A 17,503-nucleotide genomic window follows, 5' to 3' on the forward strand; every position below is an offset into this window, starting at 1 on the left:
CAGGGCCCAGGCCAGTAAAAAGAATATTCCAGCACCACATTAACAAGCCTCAAATCATGTTTCATTTTATTGTAACACATTACATTAACATGCACTCGTTTGAAATCAGCCAAAGTCCGCATTTTTACGCGGGGGGCAAATTATTTTGCTGCAAAAAATTGCAGATTTCCAAGCAAAATAATGCAGGGCTTGCATGATTTTTGTTGCTAAAAGTCACAAATATCTATAACAGTAAGTTGAAAAATGTTGTGTTTACTTTACACTAGGCAGCCATTTCCCCTGTTGCCATGGTAATGTTATGAAGTGACGCAATTGCACAACAAGACAAACACATTCCTTTTTTCATTAGACCGCAGTTGTTCCAAGTGCCCGCAATTTCATTGCATAAATATCCCAGATATTCTATTGAATTTTTAAAGAAAATGTGCTGCATAATCAAGGATTTTTGCAACAAATCTTGCGCATGTGCAGGACGGATCGTGCAGTGTTGTGAAGCCTGGTAAAACACAATTATCATCTGCGCATGCGTGAACATCTTGCGCATGCGCAGAACGGATCGTTTAGGCAGGACGGATCGTGTACCGACAGTCCCCTAATACTGAAAGAAGTCTGAGTCTGTAGCTATTGACGAGGAGAGAGAGGAGGGCCAGGTGGAGAGTGGGGGTGTGGCCTTGACCAACTGCCACTTTGCTCGATTGAAAGCCATGATGTCTCTTGATCAAGGGTGGGTCAAATTTTCTGGGCGGGCAAAGCAGATAAAGGGGAGGTGATAAGGGGCAAGATTCTAGATCAGCCCATTTGAGTTTTCATTTTCTCAAAAGGCAGAGCAGGATACCCAGGGCTCAGTTTACACCTATCACAATTTCTAGCCACTGGGGAACCATAGGCAGGCTGGGGAAATGGATATTTAGCACATTTAGCACCCAGTTTTTGTTTTCTTTTATATTCTTTTCAGTGTATTTGTGTTGGCCTACTATTTTCTTTTTATCCCCCTGTACCTATGTTAAGCGTCCTTGGGTTTCATGAAAGGCGCAATATAAATCAAAGTTATCATCATTATTATAAATACTACATTGGTTGCTATAACAAACTGTTGCTAATGCTTTGGCTCGTGACACAGTGGCAGGGATACCCAGTTTAGCTCTCGATACATCCAAAGTAGGCCTGCACGATATTGGAAAAATCTGACAGCGACATTTTTTTTCTTCCTGCGATATATATTTTGCGATATGAAAAAAGGAAAACTACTTTTTTAAAGATAACAAATAGCTCTATTTGGATATAACAACATCATCAAACTATTAGAAATAGTTAATAGAAAATAAAAATGAAAAAAGGATCTTTTCTAATGTGAACCATTCTTTGTTAAACTTTAATGCTTTACAAACACCAAAGCAAGCAAGTGCTGTGACTACTCTTCTGAAGTAATTTTGGAGAGGGAAATTAGGTAGAAATATACTGGTTGACTAGCAAGAAACCATTGTATTCATATAATACTATTAATCCAGGCTAATGTGTAGGACAATGAGTGTATGTTACTTCCTCTAAATTTCAGGTTGTGGTCAACTTGCATGTCACCCGCACTACCAACAAACTGTGTGTCCAAGAACAATTAAATCAGTGTAAATTACATGAGATCAGACACAGACTTCTCTAGTAAATGAGTGTTACGTTTCCAGTGTTGCGGCTCCGAACCGTAACGTTAGTTGGGACGGACGGATCCCTTGTTTCTTTAGGCTAATTATATTAGCTTCAGCCTGGCTGGTAGCAGCTTTCTGCGGGGGAAAATGGCTGGGAGACGTTGTGATTAGGTTCCATTTATCAGGTGATTTAGTTCGTATTTGCAGCGAACATAAAACACTGGCTACTGTGGCTTCACTGACTATCCATTAAAAACTACATGCATCACTGTGTCAGCGGCAGCTGCTGCCTACGGTACTTTTCTACCCACGCAGAGCCTCACTTCCCATAACAATAAACCTCGTCGGACTAACGTCACATACACACGTTGCCCGCATGGCTACCTGTCTTAAAGGGGAAAGGTTGGACAGTAATAATCATGTAAAAGGGGAAAGGTGGAAGTTTGCTTTTCTATCAAGCAGCAAAAAAGAATTAGCATCAACATCGCGATGTCCTGCGATGCGACTATTGCACATGCACACATCGCAATGTCGATGCTAAATCACAACATCGTTCAATCCAAAAGTAGGCTAGGGTACCGTCTGCCACAAATGAAACGAGGCATCTGTAACCTATTTCTCTTGTTGTAAATGGCTGATTTTCTGTCTGAGCAAATAATTCATTGCAACTAAATGACCTCCCGGTAACGATAACTCAGTGATAGAGTTGGCAATGCGTGCATTCCTTCCGTGGACATTATGTATTTTTTGCTGCATCGAGCACATTATTGTTGCCTTTGTTATTATTTTCCTAGATAGCGGTAGGTTTGTGTATCTAGTATTGTACTTATCCACAATAGTCATGTATAAAAAGGTTCAAACGAGGATATACTGTTATGACCAGCAAAGAGTGACTGAAGAATGCTGCCTAATCAAAAAAATTAGGATAGTCTACACAGTTTGTAACAGTGAAATATAGTTCATTGCATTGAACATCTAATTGAAATTGATTTGATTTATTTTGCACGTGTGTCAGATTTCAATATATAAGAAAACATTATTAGCAACATTGTTGGGATGCTGATTTCAGTCATATATTAAATGATTCCAATGATACAGATTTGAAATGTGTGGAGAAAGGGAGCACTGCTATATGATCAGTAGCCTGTACCTGTTGATACCCAGTAGATGTAGTCAATTTGGTGCACATGCCACTGAATAAAATATCATATTTATGATTTCTTTGTATTGCACAACGACTGCCATTTAGGGGCCTGTTTTCCAACAAATACATGTACTGTAGACCAACCGGCCCTGGGTATTACCATCGTCATTATCAAGGCCAACATATGGTGACAGTATGATATCACTGTGTGGTCTGGGACTCTGTCAGTTTGCACGCTGACCTTCTGCGTCCTGTCTAATGGCTTCCTTTCTTTTTCGCAATAACACACAAACCTTGAATTGTTCGGCATGTTACAGCTTGGACAGTGCATGGGTGTGTCCTGTTCAACATTAGGACATTTACACCTTTAAAAAAAAAAATCGGATTTAAGGACATTTACAGCATTAAAAAAAACTGTCTTTCCTCATAAACACAGGCCATGGGTAACGTGGGTAACATCCAGTGAAATATCACAGGAGTGTGTCTGCCAGCGCCGTTATTGTTTGTAAGAACCGAACTAGGCTACAAATAAAAAATAAAACAAAAAACCAATTCATCCAGACACAGCTCAGAGTCAACGCCTCATAGAGACAAACTCACAGCCCGTCTACACGTTCTGGTGCATCTGATAGAGGTGTTGGTTATGGTCTAACGTGGTGAAGGTGATCTGGAAGAGGCCTTACCTTTTCGCCGCTCAGTGCCCAACAACTTCCCTCTTCACCGGTGAGTTACCTGAATCACGCAGGTGTTTTTAGGAAGATCACAGGGGAGAGAACGGAAGAAGACATAGACGCAACAACTCACGCCCTGGTCAACTGAGATTTGCGTTTTAGATCACAACGCGTTTCTTTTTTTTTTAAATACAAAGTTTACCGCTACAGGTAACAATGATTTTAAGAGGAACTTTGTTCAAATTCCAGCCGAAGTGAAACCTCCCACTATGTAAAATGTGTCGGTGACCCGTTTCCGCTTGGTCCTAGCGCCGCTTTGGTAAACTTCCTCTGGGCACAAAGTGGGACAAGGACACACCCTGAAACAGATTAATAAAATGTATTAAACTTGAATAATATTAGTCATTACCCGTTTGAAACGTGCCTGTTTGAAACGGGCCTATCCTTCGCCCTATAGTATTGCTGCTTGCCGCTTTCTGTGCAGAACCCCAGACCCCAAAATAACCTACAGAAGACCCAAAGCACTTGATATGCAACCCAACTGATAAACTGACTTACTGCCTACTTCAGAGGAAGCATTTGACTAATGCATTGACAGAGAAATTTGGTAACATTGCAGACATGAAAGTGCACATTGTGCTCATGCCACTTTCACTCTTCACTTGACAGACAGCTGGACTGACAAGCACACACTCACATACTCTCTCTCTTTCTCTCTCTCTCACACACACACACACACACACACACTTCCTTTATAGTAAATAAACCTCACCCTGATCCCCTCTGAGGCCCTTTGAACCCCACCTCAGAGGCCAGAAGATGAGACTGTGGTTATTTAATTATGGTCTGTTCATCCTAAGTAATACGACATGACAATGGTTTATTTGTAATTTTTTCCTTTACTTGTTTAAAGTAAGCCTCAACATGGTTGTAGTGGGTAACTCTAAGGTTTCAGCGTGTGCCATCACTCATCTAAAGGTTAAACACTCATAGGGGGACAAAATGCATGTTGATGCGTGATTCAATTCAGAAACTAAGCTAATGTGACACATAGTTAAATTCAGATCAAACATTTTGAAATATCATAAATCTGCACACCACTCTGCACTACAAATACATATCTTCCAAAGTCTCCACTTGATTTGGGGTGGCAGTAGTTAAGTTTGTAGGGAGTTGGGTTGGGAACCAAAGGGTTGCTTGTTCAAGTCCCCTGAGCCTGTGTGTGTGTATTTGAGGCCTGTGTGTAGGGATTATTAATTAGTAAATTGTATTTAATCCTTAAATAAATAACAGGCCTATGCTGTATATGAGTTGACAATAATTTCACCTTTATTATTGATGGACATGAAAAGCTCTGACAGGGTGGAGTCATGTTAAAAAGCAAACCCCATTTGAGTCCTCCCCTTCTGTTTCCATGCAGGTCTGAACTGGTCCAATCTTCCCGCTTTTGGTGACTGAAGGAGACGCCCAGAAAGTGACAAACCTGTTTTTTACTATTTGGATTGACCTGGCATTCGGTAACATCTCATATGTGGGTTTACATGCTCAGGAATAAACTTTTTAACAACTGTGTCTGATAAAACATGATTAAACTGTACAAAATATACGATTACATTTTCTCAATTAAGTGCATAACAAAATTAACAGAATTGCCTTTTCTTCAGTGCTCATACAGTGCAGTATTAACATGTTGAGATCATTTGAATGCATTTGTGTACACATTGTCACTTCCAAAACCCAACCTTAAACTGTATGTTTAATCTACTGTACATATTGTAAATGGGAAGAGCTTTGTTAAAACAAAATTCATCAACATTTACATTTAAAAGGAAAAACAACTTCAGTTCTTAATTAAAATAATACTTTATGGGAAGATGGATTTTTTTTTGTACCAGTATTGAAAAGATTTAATTCATGTTAAAGACTGTCTTTGAAGTTGCATTTTTTTGCTAATTTTAATTCCTCCAAATGTAATATATTTTAATGTTTTAAACTAAGGTTCACTATCTATTACAGTAATGAAAAAAAACTGTGATAACAACATCTCACTCAAATCTGTTGTCCTGACACAGCGGATATGCATCACTATAGTGAAAGCAAGTAATACTGTAATGACGTTTTTTCTACATCCTAAGCACAAGTATTCATTTACTGACATGTTAGCAATAGTTGAAAGAGAAGAGCAGTAAACATCCGTGCTGTGAGACCTATTTTATATAAGGCATCAAAAAAGAACAACACTGTGTTCAGTTATTTTTGTAGGTTATTCTTCAGCCTTCAATAAACTCATAATATAAAACTCATTTGGACATTTAGTTGGAAAAACAAAACTATCTTCCTCTATAGTATATATACATTTACAACAGCTCCAGCAGGTTAAAAAATGATTGTTGTTTCTGTTCAGGGTATGTGTTTTATTAAATCAAGTGGTACACCTTCTTTAGGAATTCCACTTAAAAGTCCAACGATGATGAGCAGGTCACTCTCAGTAGTAAACAACTATACAATAACGATGTAAACAATAGTAACAACAGTGTGGATGACTGAGGCTGTTTCAGACGTTGGTGATTTCAACACTCTTGTAGGTGTGCATTGGGCTGCCTTTGGCCCGGGGCACGGCATGAATTCGGGCCTCTCTGGGCGGAGAGCCGCAGGTGCCGTGGAAGCCTAGGCCTCGCTCTACAGAGTGGCTGTTCGCACGTAACCTCAGTGGACTCTGGAAAAAATAGACAAAAAGACATTGACACTTTTTTTAATGACTACAAATATCAGCTGGCACTGAAGTGAAACAAATTGAAAGACTACTCACCACTGTAGCCGAACAAACACAGTGTTCTGAACAATGCCACCTTTCTAAAGCTTCCACCAATTAAACTTTCTCTCACTATTTGACAATTTCGAATGATCAATCATCTGTCATCATGTTCTTTACACAAAGAAATACGTCTCAAAAATGAAAGATGTGTAGTTGTATTAGGGCTTCAAATAGTATTGTACTAGGAATTGAGGGTAAATGAAATAATACCTTTCCCGATCTTCTCATCGACACCCTCTCCTCAGCAAAGCGGTTAACAGCCACAGGTGAAGAGGAACAGACAACCTCACTGCCCTGCTCTGAACTGCTGTGAATACACGACATTGCAAGATTTATGTGCATGATGTTAAAATTTTATCCTTAGATAATCACATTTATTTTCGCAAGATTCAGAAGAACATAGTCATATAGTAAAGACAAAAAATAGGATATATTGTTAATATCATAGAACCAAATCACTTTAGGGAAAGTATGCACCAAGAGTAAAAGGGTTTTTAACCCACCTGTAAGTGATGGCGAGTGATTTCATCTCTTCATACAGGTGCCGATGCAGCATGTGTTTGTTGCTGGGGATCCCCAGGGCTTTGGCCATGGTGTCGGTGTCAAATGAGGGGTCCAGAGCCATCACAGCTCCATGAATCCCTTTACCCTGAAGATTGTCTGCAAACTCCTGAAGAGCATGAAACAGAGGCAGACTTCAGACTTTATCTACAGTCCTGTGGATAAAAGTTAAATTTTATATGTAGCTATTAAAGGCAAACCAGTCATGGTGAAATCTCTTAGTGTTTGGAAAACAAAAAATAGGCAAGTCCAACATAAAAGACTCATTGTGGATCCAGACAAACACTTGTATGGTCTCATCTTAAGTGCTTTTCTGTTGTCTTTAAGCAACAAAAAATCTATCATTATTTTTGAGGGAGTCCTAGAAAACTAGTATGTGTTGTCTGGTTGCAATGTGTCCTTGAAATCTCCCGAGTGAAGTGTAGCGCAGTCACTGACCTCCCACCCACCTTGAGGTCTATGTCCCTGATCCACTTCATTACTCTGTGACATGTCCAAACAATGGGGTCCCGGTCTTGGTGCTCACATTTTGCCTGTTGTGCCTGCAAGGCCTGCAAAAACACAACACACAGATAACTGTGACAACCACTTAAGTGGCGGGGGTTGATGAACTTACAGAAAGAGATCAGTGAAGGAAAGGGCCTGCTGCGATAATGCTCCACCAAGGGCTCCTGTGTGCCTCCAGCTATGGTGGATAATATTGGGAATGAGATGCTGTTTGGTAAGAGTAGTAAAACCTAATGCAATGATTGAGGAACAACTGTTTTAGTATCTTTTATACTCATATGTATATCTCAATCTATATTCTAACCTCTTTATCAAAATTGAGTATCTGCAGTAGCTGGATTGCCAGGAGCAGACTGGTCTGGTGGAACTGGTCGCTGATGTTGAGGAATCTCTCCAGGTCTCTGCGACTCAGAGAGTTCAGCACTCGTCCGTCCACTAGATGAGTCTGGAAGGTCTGAGAGTATTGAGGCAACCCCACATCACTCAGCCACGACGTTGCAACCCAGTGATGGTCCATCTCAGACGCTTTTGATAGTCTAGAAGATGATTTCAACATCATGATCAGCGGAGTTAAAGTTTTCAGATGCTTTATTTACATAACAGTAGCAGTACCACACTGTGAAAATACTACTTTACAACTTAAATACCTGTATTTAAAATATTACTAGTATTGTAAGCAAAATGTACTTTGTGTCAAAGTGCTCACATTGCATTCAAATGTATATATAGTTTGTATATACAGATTGTAGTGGAGTAAGAATGTAAAGTAGCATGAAATGGAAGTACAAGTACCTCAGATTTGTACTTAATTACAGTAATTCATTAAATGTACTCCTACGCTGCTGATAAGAAATATTAGCACACAACAGTTTTGTTGGCTGCTACTCACCCTTGGTCTCCTTCAGCTCTCCTGTAATCCTCAATGGCCAGTCTCAGTTTCCTGCGATGAATGGGGTTACTAATACCCAGACCCAGTTCCAAATCCTCATCTGTGAGGCCTAGCAGCACCTAAAGAACAGATATCCAATTTAAACAAGAATAGCATCATACCCCACTCTCAAGCACAAAGCCAACAAACAACCACTTGTATACCAAAGGTGTACCTTGCCACTTTTGACGTTTTCAGAGCAGGATCGGATGTACATGGGCATTCCCATGACAACCTCCAGCCAGGCCTGGACTGCACCTGCCCTCCACATTGACATGCATGTGTTTCGAGTGAGCTCCGCCTGCTGGACGCGGTCCAGCTGCTCCTCTCCGTCAGACAGGCTCTGCTGTGTGAGGCTGTCAGAGTCTGGATTGGTCAGGAGAAGTTATGGTGTGGCATACAGGAGGGGTTCAGGGTGAGAGGGATATGGAAATCAATAAAGTCACTCATCTGGAGAAAGGTTAACATCCAAATTAGAGAGTGTTTGTAATGATACAGAGCAACACATTTGATGCTACACTAACATATGAGTTGTTTTTGTTCATCAAAATAAGAAGAGAGTCTTTCTGGCTTTTTCTCAAGTTTATTTCTATCATAGCTATCGGTCATTTGAAAGAAAAGTAGTTTCAACCCTTTTTGTCCAATTTTGGCTTTTCTTTTAATTTCCGATTTCTCCCACTAGATGGAGCCAGAATAATTTACTGGAGCTACACTTCCTGTGTCGTTGATTTAACTGTACTGTAAGGAAAAAGCTTACCAGGTTCACCAAGGAAAAAAGTAAACATGTCATGGTTGAGTCCATCTACAGCAGAAATACAACCCATGTGTTTCTTTTATGAGAGTGTGGTCTGGTGAGTTCTAAAACTACAGTGTACTTGTGTTTAATAAAGTTGTTAAAAGATTTCAATAACTATCTGATGACTATAAGGGTATTTAAGACCTTAGGATAATGTATTAGAGACACAGGGATTATTCATAAAACATCATGCTCCTGCCCATTAACATTAATCAACAGGAAAACACAGATTCATAATAAACCAACGAATCCAGGATGCGTGTTTACCTGATTCGTCTCCACATGCTGACAAAAACGCTGCATGCAAAGTCCACTATCTCTTTGTCAAAAGAGTTTCCACCAAAAAAATGACACAAACTGAGTGATATGAATAATCCCCAGAGTTCAGAAACAGACAGCTGGTAATCACAGATGAGGAGTTACTCACTGGCAGGAGAGAGTTGCCATTAGAAATGGCAGAGGCAAGGGAGAGACACGTTAGACTGGGACACAAGAACAAGATTACTCATGGAACAGAAAACTGCCACATAGGATGTATTCAGTTACTGGTTTTATTTTTAAAATAAGATTTCATTTCAATTATAATTCATTTTTGAAAATGCCTAAAACCTCCTCAACATCTGGCTGCAACAGCTGCAGCAGCTACATATTTGAAGTTACCTCTTCTTTATCTTTTTACTTTTTAAATAAAATACTTCAATAGATTTAATCTTTTCAATCTCTCCTAAATTACAAAGCATTTAACATAGAATTGTTAGAGCCACATTTGCAAGAAATGAGGAGGGATTTTACACAAAGCAAAACAAAACCTAGTGAAACAAGAAAAACGGGCCATGCATTCATAATGCAAGGAAAGATAACTGGGTAAAAGGAAAAGGTAACACAGAAGCAACACAGGATTGTGGAGACTATTAATTTGATTGGCAATGAATGGACATCTAATCGAAGCAATACAGAAGGATCATGCAGGTGTTTGATGCACATTCCTTCGTCTCATATTGGCACGTTAGACAGCTCTCAGGAAGAAATGAGTCAGATATGAACAATATTACGAGGCTAGTGCTAACAGTGACAGAATGATAGGCAGGTTTTCTAAAGATGAGTCTTAAGCACTTTGGCACACATGGTTTCAACAGAAGATGAGATGTGTGCCTGAATATGCATCACTGTTAATCTTTTGTTTGTGTATTCAGGTCTGTGTAAATAAGACTCTTTTGTAAGATTGACTCTAAAACCTTTATTGGCCCAGACATTATTTAGAGTAACTGATAATAGGATGTTTAGCATAAAGTAGATGTGAAACCCTTTAAGTAAAAACCTCCTGCTGCCCACGCAGTGATATGTTTAAATAATGTGAGCCAGCATTTGTAAAATGAACATGATTGCAATCCTGTTCCAGCAATACCGCTCAAACAAAGTACTATTTTTGATTCCAACAAGCAATTTGAAACAACAGAATTTGGCAAACTGAACTCCAACAGATCAATTTCTTTTTTAAGCCAATTATTATTTAGGCCTTATGATATCGCCTTCGTGATAAGAAAAGGGCCAAGTAAAATTTGGGAATAAGAAGAAACTTAGAAATCAATGTTGCAAAGCATGAAAAAAAGCAACTGTAAAGAAACAAAAGCCAAATGACATTTACAATAAAAACACTAGTTTCACAATAACTCCTATTTACATATGAACAACAGTCCTTCAAGTCTCCAGTTATAAAAAACATAAAACATTTAGACATTTGGAAGATAATACAGAATAAACATTTCTACACATAATGATAACCCCATGTATATATTTATATGCATGTAAACATATATACATATGCATACATGTACATCTATAAATATATATATATATATATATATATATATATATATATATATATCTAATTTACAAACAAACAATTTAAGGGTAATATACTGTACATTTATGGGAATAGCAGTCTCTTATAGGCTTTTCTTTTAAAATGTACTCCCCTCCCCCCTCCAGACAAACTCACACACAAAACACTCTTTACACACAGTTAAAGCCAGGTGGATAACCACACAAATTTAACACACTCACACACCCACACACCCACACACCCACACACACCCCCACACACACACACCCACACACACACACACACACACACACACACACACACACACACACACACACCATCACCAGTCGGCATCCTCCTCTATGTAATAATCAGGGGTGGCTGTACCATCAAACAGGCCGGGGTCCAGTGATTTGCGCTGCTTGCCTCGAGCGAACACCCGCGACAGGGATCCCAGAGTCATCTTCTCCTTCTTCTTCTTACGCTTCTGGTCCTCCAGGTCCTCCATGGACTGAATGGAGCAGAGGAAACAGGAAACTTGGGTTTGTCCTATCATACAGCTGAGTTAAAGCAATAGTGTAACATTTTGGGAAATATGCGTGTTAACTTTCTAACTTGGTGTGAGATCAGGAGATTGACACTATCATGTCAGTACAGTAAATATGAAGCTACTGTCAGCCGCTGGTTGGCTTAGTATAGCACAAAGACTGAAAAACGTGTCACGTCCAAATTTGAAAGGTGGCCAGACTGGGCCACAGTTTTAGAAAAGGGGGACACATTTGTAAAGTAAGTAAAAATGTGTGATTCAAATCAGAAGCATGGCTTCTTGGCATTAATAAACTGTACTTTATTACCTCCGCCCAGAAAGTCACGTTTTTGGCTTAATCTGTCTGTCTGTCTACGTTTTAATTAGCTTCAGAGGTTTTGGTAGCTTTTGACAAAGCTAGGCTAGCAGTTTCCCATGTTTCCAGTCTTGGCGCTAAGCTAATTTGCTGCTTGCTGTAGTTTCTTCTTCAGCAAGACAAATCAGCATAATTTGCAAAAATGTTAAAGCATTTCTTTAAAGTGGGTGAAATGCAAAATAACTTCACCACCCCCACCAAGCAGGCAGGCTGACACCCAGCAGGCCGACAGAACAGACGGACAGGAACAAACAGAAAAAGACAAAGAGGAGGGAGGTACTTATAGAAAAGTGTGGAGGAGTGATTACTTGGTCGAGGGGGCCAGTCAGCTCTTACATTGCAGAGGGAGTGGGTCCGGTGGCGAGGTGAATTGATGTCGCTGGGCGTGGACGAGCGGTCTCCATCGGCTGCCGAGGCGTCAGAGATGACAGAGGGCTGGCGTGAGTGGCAGGGGCTGATCCTTACCACAGCTAGATGTGCCACACATACACATGCATACACACACATAAATTCACACATCTGGAAAAATACCCATTTAGTATGAGAAACCTTCAGGAAGCCCTCTGTTAGATTGTTTAGTCTGTAAAAGCCACACCAAGCAGCACGGAGACTGAGAGGCAGAGCAGATAAGAGAGCTTACCCTGTCTGTCTGTGGTGTGTCCGTGGTAGAGGGTCTGTTGGCTCTGACGGATGGCTGCAGTAAGTGGAAGGTCAGCCTGCATCACCCACTCTTGACTGCCATTCACTACGGGCTCTGTAGGCATGGCTAGGGAGTGGCGCTTCGGTACGTCTTTTGTCAAGGTGGCCAGAGACTGCTTCGCCTGGGAAACACACAGGAAACAGAAACTGAGCAACACATTTGTACCTATACACACACATGTACACCAAACTAGTTATACAACACAACTAAATATGGGATCTTAATAGCTAAAGGATTATCAAGCAGTATTCTATGTTTTCTTATCTTCTTGGCCACAAATCCCATGACAAGACCAAAACCAACAATGATTTTATCCTTGTAAGTGCTGTCTGTGTAGCCGAAGGCCTAATACTTATTCATCTATGCTCCATTGTTGCACAGTAGTGTGTTCTGAGTCAATCCCACATTCACCGTCTTGCTGCTGTTAACACTCACTATGAATATACATCATCTAACCCTGGTTTAGCAATGTTTGCTTAAAACTACACTGCCCAGGTGTTTTAGGAACTTATTCCGTCTATTACTATTATTTATTTATATTATTTAAGAAAAAAGAACTATACATTTACCTGCATATAAAGGTTTACATCTTCAGCAAGAACAAATTGGCTTGAGGCTTAGTGCCACAGCAGGGTAAGGAATTTCGAACGTGTTGAGAAATTGAGTAATACAAAATAACAACAAAAAATATTGAATAACAGCTGCATTTCCCTTTGAATTTAGCTAAGCGGCAATATTTCAATGCAGCACATTAAAAACTGTCCATTTGGTGCCCAGACTGTACATATTCAATGTTTTCCACAGGATTTCATTTCTGGAAGCTATGAAAAGGCATTTCTCAGTGGTAAAGATCAGTTGGAAACAATACGGTTTTAAATAGAGAGAGAGCGATGAGAAGAAAAAGAAGGTAGAAAGCTATTTTGTGGTTTGGTTGCTTGACAGCGATGCAGCACTGGCATTGATGTACCAACAAATCTAATCTGTGATGCAGCTTGATGTGACTTGCCGAGGGAGGAGAGAGATTAATGACACACAGACTGACAACTGTACCTCTGAGGCACCGACACAGACATAGAAATGTAGGAATGATTTTTTTTCTCAGCCCGGAGAAAGAGTTAATGCTTTGAGAAAGGAAAGGGAAGAGGATAAAAAAGCAGAGCGGCTTACTGCATGTGTTTGAACTGATATGACTACAGGGAAGGGGAGGGAAGGGATTGCAAACCCACACCTTGTTTGCATTTATGCCTCAAAAACCACATATTGATGCTTAGGTGACACAATTGTGCTTGAGTTACTGATTCAACATTAACACCAATAGGTTGTGACTGTGTTTATGTGCAGGGTGACTCACCATGGTGAGCTCAGCCTCCAGTTCTTTCACCCTATTCTCCTTCATGTCCATCTGAGAACGTAGGATGTTGGCCTGTTCTGTGGCTTCTTTGGTCTGCCTCCTCAGGTCCCATTTCTCCCTCTCGAGCATGTCCTTCTCCTTAGCCAGAGCTTTCACTGCATCCTCACTCTCCTGAAGAACACACAGAAAGACATGGTTAGTCCTTACCAAGCTCACTTTGAATCAACTGAGCTCGACATTTGGGTCAAGAAGTGTGAGCTATATTCTGAGCCATATTTCCAAACCTGTACTCTTTAAAAGGGTAGACACATGATGACACTGTGAGACAAATGATTTTAGTAGTGGCAGTTACATGTTGGACAGTTTTAAATGATATATCAGCCAACAGTCTTTTTTCTACATCACATAAATAAACATTTATGATTGTGATGAATGAATGAATATATATATATATATATATATATATATATATATATATATATATATATATATATACACAAAGTCCTCCAATTTAGCATATATGAGCAGTTTATAAACATTTAATATTAGGAGTATACAGTTTTGTTTTTGTGCACAGACACAGAGGCATTTTTATGTGTTTATTGATGCATGGTATTTGTCAACAATTAATAACTTTTATCTTGTTTTTTTTTGTCTTGGGATTTTCTGCACTTTACTCACACCAACAACTACAGTGAGCTAATACTGATACATCGGCTGGGCCAGTGTTACCTTTCGGTGTTGGTCGTAGTTGCGTATGAATTCTCGTAGCTGGTCTTCTCTGTTCTCCAGTGTTGTGTACAGCTGTTGCATCTGACTCGCCAAGTCTGCCTTCTCCACTTTTAAACGCTTACGGTCAGCTTTCATAGCTGTAAAACACAGAACTACACTTTCACACAATGAGCAGCACATACATGTGTAAATCAAAGAGCAACTTAAATGCCACTTCTACTGTCATACTGAAGAAAACCTATTGAGATTTGGCTGCCTCTAAATCATAAACAAAGCTTTGTAATTAAAGCAAGGAACCACTAGGTGACACTGTGTCTTCATTTAATGAAAGGCTTCAGAGAAATAGATGTAACCATCGTAAAAGATAGGTGGCACAGAGGCACTTGTTGATTCATGCATCGGTTCCCACTGCCATGTGGAGACACATGCTGGAGAAGAACAATTGGATCAGATATGATACAACTTCATTCTGGAGAGGTTGTATTAACAGAGAGCTAAGACAGGAACGTCTCCTTTCCATGTGTCATTCAAGAGGCATTCAAATTGGCAGCGTTCATTCAATAAACTCAACATTCAAACCTGTTTTGCATTAGTTACACAACTCAGTTTACAAGCTTCCAGTTTACCGCCTATAGAGTCTAAGAGCAAGGGAGAGAACCATGCAAAGCAATTGTGTTTAAATAAACTACATCCACAACTGCTTTTTTATCCCTCCTTTTTTGTTGCAAGCAATTATCCTATAATAATCATTATTGTCTTATAATAGTTGGATTTGTTTTCATTCACACAATAAAAACAATCAATCAGCACCCCATTCCAGTCTACATCAATACCACATTAATATTTCAGAGTAAAGCTTCTATAGAATGATTGATGGATGATGATTAAAATTAGGTGAACCTGGAGTCTACTTGGCTGCTCATCAGGGGCGACACCCATTTCTAAAAATGAACACGGTGTACAGTATGCGTACAGTATCTCTTGTCTACCCTCACAAAAACAATACGATCTAAATGTAAAAGATCAGGTTTCTCTTCTGGAAAATTGTGTACTGTTGCACATTTCATACCTTTGGCACATACAAGACAAAACTGGGACAAAGATGAACCCAAGTTGATTTTCCCCCCCCACAGTATCATCTTTTGATTTTGGATCTTTTCTTTTTGTTTGCTGAGAGTGAAAAACATGGACTAAACCACAACTGCCTACATCTCTGATGATAAAATATGAATGTGTTAAAAAGAAGCAAATACTATATGTATGGGCCTACATAAGCATTTTACTACTCAATGTTGAAACTGGAAGCTATGCCTGGAAGAAGAAAAGTGGGTTTGTAATGGATTGTAACAGTTCGGAAAATGAGCTTCATTTTGTTTACTTGTGTGCTTTTTACTGGTAGACCCACAATACTGTTTTGATAAATATAACACTGATGGATGAAGCACAAAGACCGAGTCGGCTCTTCACATACACTCACAAAAAATCAACTTGGGCATGTGTTTGATTTCCAAAATGGAAATCTCAAATGTGTTAAAATCTGTTGTTCGATAAATATTTCATTTCTGTTTGCTGTACATATATCAAAAGGACATATGTTGGTCCAAGATACTTTATAAACAATGATTCTGATCATTGATAGCTTTTAGGCCAACTCATTTGAAGGAAGCAGACTTAAATTAATTTGCATCAAATTGATTTGAGGGTCAACTGTGTTATTATTGTTATTATGTTATGTTTCTTCTGGTTTTGTACTGTATGAGGCTTACCAGAAGAGGTTTTACTTTGATGTTTGATATATAGAAGTGTCTTGCATTTTTTAACATGACACAGAAATAATAAAATAAAAAACTAACTGACTGATTTTGGCTGATACATCATTTTCTTCAATTGGATAAATTGGATTTCATGTAGTGTACAACATATTCTGGCGAGATGGAAGTCAAAAAGGGTGAAAATCCAAATAAAAGCTCAGACGGCTGTATTTGCTGTAATTTTGAGTTAGCTGAGAGTTAGAAGGGACTAAAGAAGACGCCTGTGTTGGCTCCTGACCTTGTAAGGCCTCCTTCGCACGGTCCAGCTCCTGCTCCTTGTCACCCAGCTGCACACGAAGCTCGGTGGCTGAGAGCAGATCGGCAGAGCAGCCACCCTGGGTCTCCTCCAGGTCCTTACTCAACATGTCCTTCATTTGCCTCAGCAGGTGGACTTCCTCTTGAAGCTGCGCCACCTCCTCACGCAACAACACTGAAGGAGAAAGAGAGACAGTTTGGGAATTTAGAGTATGCAGAGGAGAAATGAGCAACCTCAGAGTGCTGCATTTAGAATGTAAATTCCAAAGAGAGAGGCAGAGGGAAGACTGAGGGAGAGTAGAAAACAAGAAAATCAAGGGATGAATACGGTAAATTTAAAAGCATCATAAAAAAACTGAAAATATGAGCTCAAATCAACACATCAAGACTCAAGACTTACAACTCCACCTCAGCTGTGTGGCCACAGGGGGTTTAAGAAATTCAGATAAACGCTGAGTGTCAGACTCAGAACTGAAACCTTCAAGGGTAGTGGGTAGGTGAGAACCAGCAGTCGGATAAAGAAGAAAAAAAATAGCAGCAACACACATTTGAGACGTGCTCCTCAGTGTTGTGTTACCCATCCGCTCCCAACCCTCGGAGAAAACAGGTAAGCAAACGGGAGCAGGAAACCAAGGAGATGACAAAGAGAAGGAACAAGGGAACAAACTGACAGGAGCTGGTGAACACGTTTGGAGAGCAACAAGAACGCTTTCAACTTGAGTCCATATGGTAATAACATACCAGCAACAGAGGAACAACATACTGTATGTCATGATGATTTATCTTGAATACACATAAAGGCACAAGGTTGTAACAGAAGAATGGACACCTTTCATAAGAACAGGGACAAATGAAACAAGCACCCTAA

At 39.7% G+C, this 17,503-nt stretch overlaps 2 protein-coding genes across 13 annotated transcripts in view; both read right to left on the minus strand.

Moving 5' to 3' along the window:
• Positions 1 to 3,795, minus strand: part of tmem51b (transmembrane protein 51b) — a 9,756-nt gene extending 5,961 nt beyond the window's left edge. Inside the window, exon 1 of the mRNA XM_034870361.1 lies at positions 3,468 to 3,795. The gene's annotated coding sequence lies outside the window, so the exon portion shown is untranslated. The remainder of the gene's footprint in view (positions 1 to 3,467) is intronic.
• A 2,072-nt stretch (positions 3,796 to 5,867) lies between these two features.
• kaznb (kazrin, periplakin interacting protein b) overlaps positions 5,868 to 17,503 on the minus strand; it is a 105,950-nt gene continuing 94,314 nt past the window's right edge. For 2 of the 12 annotated variants that reach the window (XM_034869851.1, XM_034869852.1), the window contains 13 exons: positions 16,619 to 16,810; positions 14,570 to 14,706; positions 13,838 to 14,008; positions 12,427 to 12,607; positions 12,123 to 12,256; positions 11,272 to 11,395; positions 8,442 to 8,632; positions 8,228 to 8,346; positions 7,643 to 7,874; positions 7,281 to 7,382; positions 6,774 to 6,940; positions 6,481 to 6,577; positions 5,868 to 6,171 (listed from right to left, as the gene is read on the minus strand). In XM_034869851.1, coding sequence (XP_034725742.1) covers positions 6,010 to 6,171; positions 6,481 to 6,577; positions 6,774 to 6,940; positions 7,281 to 7,382; positions 7,643 to 7,874; positions 8,228 to 8,346; positions 8,442 to 8,632; positions 11,272 to 11,395; positions 12,123 to 12,256; positions 12,427 to 12,607; positions 13,838 to 14,008; positions 14,570 to 14,706; positions 16,619 to 16,810 — 2,009 coding nt within the window. In that variant the 3' untranslated portion in view covers positions 5,868 to 6,009. Of the gene's footprint in view, positions 6,172 to 6,480; positions 6,584 to 6,773; positions 6,941 to 7,269; positions 7,383 to 7,642; positions 7,875 to 8,227; positions 8,347 to 8,441; positions 8,633 to 9,599; positions 11,396 to 12,094; positions 12,257 to 12,426; positions 12,608 to 13,837; positions 14,009 to 14,569; positions 14,707 to 16,618; positions 16,811 to 17,503 lie in introns of those variants that run through there. The other 10 variants (XM_034869849.1, XM_034869850.1, XM_034869848.1 and 7 more) reach the window with 10 other exon arrangements.

Source organism: Etheostoma cragini, chromosome 4 (assembly GCF_013103735.1).
Source record: "Etheostoma cragini isolate CJK2018 chromosome 4, CSU_Ecrag_1.0, whole genome shotgun sequence".
Taxonomy (NCBI): Eukaryota; Metazoa; Chordata; class Actinopteri; order Perciformes; family Percidae; genus Etheostoma; species Etheostoma cragini.